The sequence below is a fragment of the Erigeron canadensis genome, chromosome 9 (assembly GCF_010389155.1).
Source record: "Erigeron canadensis isolate Cc75 chromosome 9, C_canadensis_v1, whole genome shotgun sequence".
In the NCBI taxonomy this organism is placed as follows: Eukaryota; Viridiplantae; Streptophyta; class Magnoliopsida; order Asterales; family Asteraceae; genus Erigeron; species Erigeron canadensis.
Window position 1 is genome coordinate 5,632,186 of NC_057769.1, and position 12,456 is coordinate 5,644,641.

At 31.1% G+C, this 12,456-nt stretch overlaps 1 protein-coding gene across 1 annotated transcript; it reads right to left on the reverse strand.

Moving 5' to 3' along the window:
* Window positions 1-7,290: 7,290 nt before the first annotated feature.
* On the reverse strand, window positions 7,291-12,189 carry LOC122582464. Its single transcript, XM_043754858.1, has 4 exons — window positions 11,559-12,189; window positions 8,686-9,372; window positions 8,372-8,573; window positions 7,291-8,083 (listed from the first exon to the last, which is right to left on the reverse strand). The coding sequence occupies exons 1-4, from the start codon at window positions 12,027-12,029 to the stop codon at window positions 7,431-7,433; spliced, it is 2,013 nt and encodes a 670-aa protein (XP_043610793.1). The 5' UTR covers window positions 12,030-12,189; the 3' UTR covers window positions 7,291-7,430.
* Window positions 12,190-12,456: the final 267 nt, after the last annotated feature.

The following is a 12,456-nucleotide window of genomic DNA, read 5'->3' on the forward strand; positions in this document are numbered from 1 at the left end:
ACCACCTTTTTGAATGAATACATTAGATCAGAGTGTTAAAATATAGATTATAAGATTCTATCGATTGTTTTAAAACTATATGGTACTTTAGTATTGTAGTGTAAAGAGACATTTTGAGAATCATAAATATGATGAAAGGGGCATTTTGAGAGGAAAAAAAAATATGTTTAATCCCTTAATTCAATTCTATTTTTAAGGGGTTAAAGATAAAGAAGATTGTAAGACATTGTTTGTATAGACTAATATATCCTACAATTTAGATTCTAATTTTTTTTAATTTTTTTTATAAGGTTTTGTGCTTAACATGTTTAAAATAGTTGTATATTTATCATAAAATATATAGGTGGAGTTTTCGTATAAAACCGCTGAAGAATGAGTTTTTTTTTATAAGGCATGCCACTAAACTCAGGTCGTTAAAAAATGAGTTTATTTGATTGTTCAAATACCTTTTCTTTCGGGTTCGTAGACAGATTTGCATCTTATATTGGCAAATTTATTATTACCTACATCATTACAAGGTAAACAAATTAAAATACGAGTGTTATTTCATAAAATAGTATTATTTCCGTGCTTATATTCAGGGTTGTAAGGTGTACACTAATAAAATGAACACGAAGAAGAGTGTTAAAAGATGGAAAACACGTGAGGAAAAAAACGGAGATCATTTGACGGCCGTTAAAATAAAGGACCGAGATAGAACTTTATCCTCCCACAAAGCATCACCCGTGTCGTTTTTAAACCATAAGAACGAAACATGATTTTTTTGGTAAATTAGAGAGACGATTCGTGAAATGAACTCAAACAAAATTTATATTTAAATATAAATGAATGAATATGATATAAATATAAATAAATTTTATATTTACATATAAACAGACATGGACTAACGAATATTCACGGACACAAATCAACAAATGTTTATGGAAATAAATCAACGACGTTTAAAAACATAAATGAATGAACATGTGCTATGTTCATGTTCCTTTAATAAAACAAACGGAATTTTTATTCATATTTATTCGTGTAACTAACAATCTAACGTTCGGTTCATTTATAATGCAACATGTAGTCATTCTTGGTATATTCCACAATAATACGAGTACAGTAATAGTTGGTATTATTACAAATGGTTAATTTTAAAGAGAAGACTTCTACGGTTCTACCAATCAAACATTTGACTTTTTGATATGCTCCAAAGATACCTTCACAAGATACTCTTTACTCATTTTTCTATGTTACCTTTTTAATTAATTAGCCAAAAAGATTCTCTTGATCTATGAAATTTTCATATGTAAGAAACATTAGGTTTTAAAGATTCAAAATAATGACATCAGAGTGAACAATATGTTGGAAGTTAAAATCCATGTATTAATAATGATATAAACGATAACACGTATACCTACACACTCAAAAGGTAAATGTCTGAAATAACAGAGAATTAAGATTCGATCTCAAGTCTCTAAGTCAACATTCCCTCCGTCAATTCCCATAAAAAGGCCACAACTGGCCCCTTGATCTAAAACCAAGTGGTTACCACTTGATAGACTTATATATAATAGTAGGATTAAAACATATACGATTTACAAATTTATTATATATTTGATTTTTAAAAATAATATTTAAATATGTTCCATCAACATGCATTTAATTGCACCTAATTAGTAACTAAAGAGCAATCACTAGGTAAAAAAAAATAATCAATTATTGAGCTTGATTTAAAAATTTCCTAAGGTTCTTGTAATTTTTGGATTACTAATAATTTTTTGATATATATATATATATACACGAAAACTCAGCGGCGAACTCATGATTTTAGTTTGGGTAGCTAAACAGGTTAATTACAAGTACCAACAAATGTTTAAAATAGACTAGTAACTTTAAATTAAGTTGGGATAGCCTATGTGTATGCATATGAGATTCTAAATATTTGTTTTGTTGAATGACGAATTAATATTTGACTAAACTAAAACATAAAAACAATACTAAAATATAGAGTTGTATAAATATTGTAAGGTAGAAATTCTTGACCTTCATATCTATATATATATAGAGTAGTGATATTCGTACAATAAGTTTTGATAAATCTGTCACATTGTATAGTTTATACAGCTGACTGTACGTATAGATTATTAATGCATAACTGTGATAGATTCATCAAAAGTAATGGTACAAATATCACCTCCTTTATAGTACTAGTACTAGGATATATATCCATATATAAACCAACAAATTATAAACGAGCGTTAACGAACAACTTAACAAATGTTCACAAAAATAAACAAATGAACAAGACACATTGTTCATTAAACTAGACGTCTAGACCAACATACACCAACTTCCCATTAAACAATAATTTCACTAAGTGTTCGTGGAAATTTTGTTCGTTCACAATCCTACGTACTCATAAACCTAATTACACACAAAAAAAGAAATAAAAGGATAGAAAAATGCCTGTAAAGAGATGAAAGTGTTGCGTACGATGACTAGGAGGGGAAAGAAATGTAGCGGTATGAGAAAAATGGCCGTTGAGAGTGGTGGCAATGGTGGTTGGAGAAAATAGGGAGATGATTCCCTTCATATCTATCTGGACAAGTGATTTTATGTTTGGTAAGGAGGAAGCCATTTAACCAACATTTTATATAGGGATCCAAAATTTATTCCATAGATAATTTATTTCAGAATTTTAAGTCACAATTAAAAAATGTTTGGTTACTACAAGTCTACAAATAGCTTAGCTAGATTTCACTCCACGACTCCACATTACATCATTCAATAATAATTAAACTATCTCATCACTATTGTTTTGTTATTAGTGGTACGTACGTATCTTGAAAATGACGAGGAGTCCCAAATTAAGCTTGGAGACTTTATAAAATATATTGTGTCTTCACCATCTTAATTGATGTTTAATTTGTAGCTGTGTTACCAATCACTATAGATATACCTCATATTGTGTATCACATCACATATATTATATGTGAGGCCTGCTAGGTGACTATGGACATAAATATGATTAAACTGGTATAAATGGCCGGTACATTTTCTAAACCAACTTGTAAAACCCATAAGTCAACCATTTGATTTGTAGAATAAGTATAACCGGGTTAAAATATAACCGGGATGGGAAACCCATACCAAAACGAAAGGGCGGGATTGAAAAACTCGGGCTTCACAGTCTCACAACAACACACACTCACGGCCCGGCCACCACGCATTTTGCACATATAAAAGGTTAAGTTAGGTCGTTTGTAATACTGGTAGCTTGCAATTTTATATTCACTAAATGGATGCCCGCACGATGCAGCGGCGGTATACTACGGCAGTGGGCGGAAGTAACAGCGGTTGATGGTAGTAATTTCCATATCAGCGTCAACAAAATTGCGGGTTACAAAAGAGAGACAATAGTGTGACTGATTTTAGGGTGGAGAGAGTATTATGGGAATAAAAAATATCCAAGGGCAAATAAGGTATTTCAAAGACAGAAAATAATTAATAGGGGGATTTGTTTAAATAGGGATATAGATTATATTATTACTAGTAATACGTAATCAAAATGATAATGAAGACTAACTAAAAAGTAAAAAGTAAAGTGTAAAACAATATATATTCTAAATATTTTGTACGTAGGCGTAGGAATTGAAGGAATGAATTTAATGGCCAATTTGTTGTGGCATGTGAGGATGTTGACCATTAGTAATGTCTTTCTTAAAAATAATGAAAAATTCAAAAAAGGAAAAAAAACAAAAAAGGTAAATCCAAGGGTAAATAAGTAATTTTAAAGACAGAAAAAATTTATTAAGGGAAGGGGTGATTTCTTTAATTAAGTAGTAGAGGTAATAATTGTGATGAATCCTACCCTCATACTTCTTGCACGTGCAACTCTTAATCGCCAAAAACTCACCCCGTGTGAGGAGTGGATCATGATTCTAAATTTTTGTCAATTTAAAGGTAAAAAATAATTACTCTTATTTAAAATGTCAGTTTTCATATTTAAAATGTAGATTTTCATAATTAGGGCATGTTTGACAAAAGCTTTTAAAGAGCTTTAGCTTTTAATTTTAAATTAAAAGTTTCTATTATATTAAAAGCTTTGTTTGGATGTAAAAAATATGATATTTTATTTTGTAAAAAAAAACTTGAAAATAAACGATACTTTCATTAGCGTTCTTGCATTAATTTACAAAATTACCCTTATGATATTTACATTATAATTTTTCCTCCTGTTATTTAGTACGAGTATAGAACTCCCTCTTCTCTTCAATACATAGTTACATACGATACCTTCAACAAATCAATTGCAAGCAACACTCGATATTTTGTCTATTTTGTGACTTTGATTAATTATGATGATGATGATTATAATGGATTTGTGAAAGTGTCCTTTTTTTTTTGTATTATAGAATTGAATTGAACTTGAGTTTTCTTTATAGTCAGATGCATATATGTTGAAATCAAATTTTATATACATTACAATAATGAATCAATTCAAGAACTGATACAGTAATAGTTTGTATTACGTTAACTCATTAAGTATCTACTGCTCTTGTAAGTATTTTAGTTTAAATTTTGTTGTTACTCACGTTACCGAAATTTATAAATATAAAACTTATACATATATATGGTATCATTAATTTTTATTTGTTACACTTTTTTCTCCTTTTTTGTCATTTTATACGTTTAAGTTACAACTACAATTATCATTCCAAACACCTTTATAAAATAAAAGCTTCTACTAACGGTTTAAGAAAAAAAGCTACAACTTACAGTTATCAGTTATTCAAAACTGAAATTTTTCTATCTAAAAAATATATCCACAATATATTACATATATCACGTAATATTGAACTTTCTATCCAAAAAAAACATCCAAATGCAATTTACTGAACTTAGTTCATACAAATTAAGTTAAAAATAAATAATATGAATATAAACCATTTATATTTTACTGAAAGACAATTTCTTTTATATAAAAAACAAGGACAGTACCTCTAAATTTTATTACTCATCAGCATTTGGATTTAAGGAGACTCGGGTTCAAATCTTAAAGCGTAAGATTTTCTCCTAATATATGAGCGGACTATTAAGAGTTTCTCCTTCTACTAACTATATATTGGGCGAAGAGGCTTCTAGCATGAACCTGGCTAAAACAAGATAATGTAGACCCTTCGTTTTAATATTCGATCTGCAACTATTAAAACAAAATGTTACAATTTATCAAATTTGATAAAACTTAGACATTTTCCAAGTTGATAAAACTTGGACATTTTAGTTACTGTAGACAAATGAGGTGTTACGAAATAATTATGAAAGTCCACACTAAAAAATGTAAACTTTTAGTTATACATACTTTTTAGTATGGAGAAATTTCTACACACTTTTATTTCTATATGTTTTTACACACTAAAAAACGTGACAAAATTTTAAATTTTTTCACACTCATACATTGTTTGTAGTGACAGGAGGACCCCAACTTCATGACGCACGCCTAGGACTCCCCCCGTCCATAGCGTCGAGTGTCCAAGGGGAGGAGGATGCACGTTATGGACTCCTATAAACACCGGTCTTATTAAACATTTTTATATACTCACTCTTTTTTTGTATCATGGGGATGGAGATGCATTAGAAAAAAATATATAAAAGTATAAAACTAACTTTGCAAAAGAACCGTGGAAACGTGTCTATTTTATTCACTAAACAATAAGCCCTTAAATAGACGTTTTTAGTACATAACTAGTTATCATATCCGTGCGTTGCCACGGGGTACGCTTTTTTCACGATAAAATTTTGGACTCAAATTTATGTCAAATATTCGAACTAAAAAATAAAAAATAACAATAACTATAAAAAATGTTATTATTAAAAACATAAACAATAACTATATTATTATTTTAAATATAATATAAACTTTTAAACAATAAAATTGTAACCATGTGAAAGTTATTTGATGAAAACACGAGAACCCAAGAATTAGTCAAGAAAATAAAAACGAAAACTTTGATGTGGGACAAATTTAAAAACTTTATATATTTAAAGAAAATGATAATGACAGCCCAAAGAGTTGTCATTAAGGGCTTATTACATGCATAAAAAGTAGTATTTTATATATCAATAACCGCCCTCCTGAATTTTTACAAGACAAAGTATAAATTTTAATGCATCAATTTAATTAATACCGACAGCCATAAGGGCTTTCATTAACAAAACTCTTTATGTAAAAAGTAAAATCGTAATCATGTGAAAGTTATTTGATGAAAACGTTAGAACCCGGAAATTCAGTGTCAAGAAAATAAAAACGAAAACTTTGATGTGAGACAAATTTAAAAACGTTATTTATATAAAAGACGAATAAAAATAGTCAAACCAAATGTTTAAAAACAAAATCGTGACCAGGTTTCAGTGTCAAGAAAATAAAAACGAAAACTTGATGTGGGACAAGTTAAAAAACGTTATGTATATAAAAAGACGAATGAAAATAGTCATACCAAATGTTTAAAAAAAATCGTGACCAGGTGAAACTTATTTGATGAAAACATGAGAACCCACAAATTTAAAAGATAGAAAGTTTAAAACATGAGAACCCAAAAATTTAGTGTCAAACTTATTTGATGAAAACATGAAAACTTTAATGTGAGACAAAAGTTAAAAGATAGAAAGTTTAAGAGGTTAAAAATAAAATATGGTAAAAGTTTATTATGTTTTATACGAACTTGTATATTCTGTGTATAATTTACTTGTACATTCCTGTAAGCTTTTATATTATAGTATATACCCCATCACTCCATGACTTGATAAACCGCCCACGTACCACCAGTCCACTACCTGATAATCTGATATAGTTTTGACTAATTAAACTACTACATGACCCAAAAACAACTTACCAACATACTGACTTTATACTAGATACTCATTACTTATTAGACATTTTTAAAGCATAACTTTGTAACATAAACGACTAAAAACGACCCATTGACTTGACCCGTCAAGATTATTCCAACAGTTGTTTTGTGTCTTTTCGAGGGCAAGGAATTTTGAAACTTCGATTGGAGTGGTAACTGGGTATACAAGGTACTTTAAGTATTAGAGTAGATTTTATAAAATTGTGATTTGCAATAGTAGAAGGCATGCAAGTTTTTCCTGTTCAAATATTATGAATTTGTTCAAATTCGTTACTTGATTTTCTTTATACTAAAACATTGTAATTTTTGACACTATCAAAATCACTAGACCAAGAATGTCATCCGACTAATCTCTATCAACACGATTTAGTGATCTATTAATTACTATAGCAAAGATTAAAGCCGAGACTCATATTATATCAGTACGTAGAAACTACAACAAAGATCAAGATGCGGTATTCCACATTAGCACTACTTTAGCATAGTTGGATGATAATTACAAGGCAGAAACCACAACATTAAAGAAAACCATACTTATAGAGAGGTGGCTGTAAGTTTTTTGAAAGAATGCTCACAATCTAAAATCTGTTTAGAAAGAAGATGCGAGTTCGATTGCAACTTCATAACTTTTTCATTCTTCATCACCTTCTCCTTTTGCAACTTCTTAACTTCCTCATTCTTCATCTCCATCTCCTTTTGCAACTTCTTAACGCTCACTTCAAGGTGGTTCATCTCCACTTGCTCACACTTTTTGGATTCTTCAACCTTTCTCTCCAAATCTCTGAGCTGGCCCACTTTGTCTTTTAAAGACAGCATTTCATTTAAACAAGCTCGAACAGCACCCACATCAAACCCATGAGTCTCCAAGTCGACTAAAGTTTCCAAACTGTCATTAATTATGTCAACGGGATCAGTCAGTTGTATCTTTGAAATCTTGTCAACCAGATTCTTAAATGTCACCACACAAGAGATAGCTAAACCCTCACGGTGATCCACTTTGACTTTCTTCAACGGAGAAAAGTGTGGCTTTTGAGATGGCTGTCTGAAAAATTCAAGAGATTCAATGGTAGCCCAGAATGCAGACTGCTTGACAAAAGGCCATACTTGTTGATATTGGTTCATAATGTCGTTATTTAGAGCTCCACTTGCTTCATCATGTTGGTCAGGAGGTCTAAAACATGAACTTCCTAAGTAACCCAATAAGAACAAAAATTATATTAGTTTCTCTGTTGGAACCAAAGGTCGTCCCACTTACTTCAGAACCCATCAATTTGGGTCATGTCTTATCTCAAAACACGTAAATATGAAAAATCGTCAAAAGGTTAATTAATGAAACAATACTCTTAGAGTACTATAGGTTCTATAATTGCCTTTCAAAATAGAAATGTCCTCAAAATTGGTTTCATTGTTAAAATCAGGAACCGATTCTCCTATAATCAATTTTAACTTAATAATGAAAGGTTGTATGAATATACCTGGAAAACCCACATGATCTGACTGATCTACGCTTAATGGAATTAATTCATGAGTTTCTTCACCATCCTTTCTTTCTTGATTACTTACAAAGTTAACTTCAGAACATTCCATTTGTTCAATAGCTTTTAGTTCTTCAAATGTCCAATGTAAAATTGCAGGAGTCTCCTTTTGTTGTTTTGAAATTTTTTGTGCATACCATACCTGAATTAACAAATCAATTGTTGTTTTTGAAAAGATATAAAAACGAATTTGAATCTTTTGCAAATAAGTTAAAAAAGATGTTAACATGTTATAATAAAAAAGTAATGCATACCACTAAGAATGCCAAAAGACCAGCATTCCAGCTTCCATTTTCCTTGCTTCTCCTTAAACATTCAATCACATACCCGCACCAGTCCATATTTTTTATATCGTTTTCATTATTCACTGATCCAAGAAACCACTGATTAATTACACCGTTTGACTTTCCTTCGCCCATTATGGTCATAATTGCAACCAAAATATCAATTTTGAAATTTGATCCTCCTTCTGGTTGACTCGTGATCATTTGCATTACATCGCTCAGATGTATTCTCTGCACACCATTCCGAAAACGTGGGTATCTTGTTTTCCACATTGACACTAGAATTGTATCCCCTAGTCCAGCTTTTTTCACTGCTTTAACTTGTATAATTCCCATTGGGAAACCTAAGATGTCATGGACATCTTGTTTTGTTATTTTCATCAATGTTCCATGAACCATCATCTCACAATTCACTGCATCCAATCTATCTACAGCCAAAGATTGCAATTTTCTAGGTAAATGCTCGATATAAAATCCAATCAAACATCCAAAACCTATCTCATGCAAATGAGCTTGTTGTCTAGTAGTTAAACTCTTTAGAATGGATGCAAGCTCATATATATTTTCGTTTAGAGAAGGTTCTTTCTTCTTATGAACATTTTCTTTATTTTCCCTTTGATAAACATTCTTCCTTTTATTCTTTGCCACACAAGTGTCCTGGTTGAAACAACAAATAGATCAATCATCAAGTGTCCCTTTAATTTAAAACTATATATTTGAATTTCTCCATAATTGGGTAAAATGATTTTTGCCCCTTATTATCACCAACCTAATCACTATGAAACTATGGGTTTAGTATTTGGGGATGTAAGTAACTTTTACATTTTTTCTATTGTGTGAATGTAACTTTCATTTGGTTCATTGTATGTAATCAACCCGCCAAATTGAACGATTAATGTAAAAGTGTATACGTGGCACACCATATGAGCCGCCACTTAGAAGTTTTTGATTGGTCAACCTTAAAATTTTACATTAATTGTTCAAATTTAGCGGGTTAATTGCATACAATGAACCAAATGAAAGTTACATTCACACAATAGAAAAAATGTAAAAGTTACCAACACTTCCAGATACTTAACCCATGAAACTATTTCATCAAGCAAGTGGTTTACATCTTAAAAAGCTAAAGATATTTACACTAAAAGTATTCGAACTATCAATTAGTTATTAGTGTACACTTCACAGATCATAAACACAAACCTGATAGTATAATTGTAGGAACATCATTGTATCTAATGTAGTGATGTTTGATCACCCTAAGGGATTAGAGTAATGAAAGACACCTAACATGTAGCAAGGGAGCAAAGTGTGCACTAAAACGCCACATTACGCCTCATCGCCCACGACCCGATCTCGGGCATGTTAGGTGCTCCGCACCCTCCTTGCCAACTTAGGTGTGACCCCTTATAAAGAATTATTATTCCACCAACACTACTCATAAACAAACCTAATGTTTATTCAACTACCATTTTGGGACAAACCCATATGGTTTCATACCAATGTGCGACAAACCCATATTGTTAAACATGAAACAAAACACACTTTTAAGCTTCCGATAAGAGATGTGTATATATATATATATATAGTGAAAAGTTATCTAGAGAACCCTTTTTTGGTGAGAACCTTTGAGAACTTTTCAAATCAAGCACAACCGATGATTATTCTTTACATGAAAAATGTTTTTTGATTGTTTATAGAATAACTTATGTGTAATTTTGAAGTTTATAATTGTGTGGAGGCATGGATTATCATCCGTTATACAATTATGTGGAGATTTGGATTCTTGATCACATGTGCACGAATATTGCTATGATTACATGTGATTGACCTGCATACATGTGATCATAGCAATATTCGTGCACTTGTGATCAAGAATCCAAATCTCCACATAATTGTATAACGGATGATAATCCATGCTCCACACAATTATAAATTTCAAAATTACACATAAGTTATTCAGAAAACATTAAAAAACAATTTTCATGAAAAGAACAATCATCGGTTAGGCTTGATTTGAAAAGTTCTCGAAGGTTCTCGTAAAAAAAAGATTCTCAAAATAACTTTACCATATATATATATATACATTGATCAATTTATGTTTAATATAACTAGCATGGTACCCGCGCAAATGCGGCGGCGGTGTCCACAATGCGATGGTGATGGGCGGCGGTGACGACTGATGGTGGTGACGACGAATAGTGTGGACTATTATGTAAATCTAATTAATATAATGGTTAGTATAGTTATTGTAAAGGTTGAGGGACTAATGGTGTCTAATTAATATAATGGTTAGTATAGTTATTTTAAAGGTTGAGGGACTAATGGTGTTTTTGTTTCATTTAGAGCGAGGTTGTATTGTATTTAGGAGGTATTGTTTTAATGAAGGACAATTCTGACATTTTCCGCTATGTAACTTTCAACAAGGGGTCTATTTAATAAAGAGTATAGATTATTTCATTTCAACACATGAAATAAATTATCATGAATTTTCCAACAATAGCATTACAACACAACACATGATGTTTATCTTTTAATCTATTTATTACTCTTATAATTTTCATCCGTTTATGAATGTATTAGTAATACATGCTACAAAAGTAATCAATGTTTCAGAATATTATAATTATTAAAAAAAAAAAAAAGGTAATATATAAGATGGTCAAAAATATTCCTTTAAAGAGAATTCGAATCTTTGACTGAGATGTGTATAGGATATCCGTTGACCATTAATTATAGGAGAAGGTGTCAAGTTCTTTTAAACCCTTTAGGAGGCTGGTTCCTTTGTTAGGACATTAGGATTTCGATATATAGACGAAATAATTAATTAAAACAAAAAACAATACCTCGTTATTCTTCTTGTTTGGTGGGAGCCCCAACCTCCAACAAGAGTCGACCCACTCACGATGAAACCTGAGTCCACTTTTTTCTGACTCGACTTCATCTTGAAAAGAAGCCACCACATATTTCCTACTCTTTTGATCACCATTATCAATGATAATCACTTTCTTTACAACACCAATCCACCACCCATCTCTTAGGTAAACATCAACGACATCATTCACCTCAAAGTCCCTATAATTCCCAACAGGAGGCACAGGTCGAACAAAACTAGGGTCAACCACCTCGGTCAACGGTTCATTCGTGTCCACTTCTTTATTCAAAGTATCATAATTTACTTCATACATGGTTTTTTTGGACTTTTTTTTTTTAATAATGTTGATCACTGTGGCGACGTACCATGAACCATCAAAACCTTCTTCGTCGCTTGATACTTCTACTTTGCACCCTATGGGGAATAAACTAATTGCAGCCATTAGTTAGTTCTTGTTGATGATGAGTAGTGTCACTTTTTGGTAAAAAGATTTTTTGAAACGTTTTTTGGATGTATTAGATTTTAGATATACTCGTATATGTAGATAGTGGCATACAGATGGACAACTACTGTGGGTGGGCGGCATAGACTGTATGCATCATTTGGGGTTTCCTGTTTTGGTAGTCGTGTCCTTCATCATTATGGGAGATTAAATACGCAAGAAATATTCTAACAATTTGATACCAGCCGCCTTTTGTTGGAGGAGTAATTTCCTTTGTACTCGTAATCTATATTTATATCTATACTATTATATAAAGCAAATTGTCCTTCCCTTTTAAGTAATTAAGAACATGAAATCATCATATTATCCTTCTTATTTATTCACTAATTTAAACATCGTTACCTATATATCTATAATATCATTAATA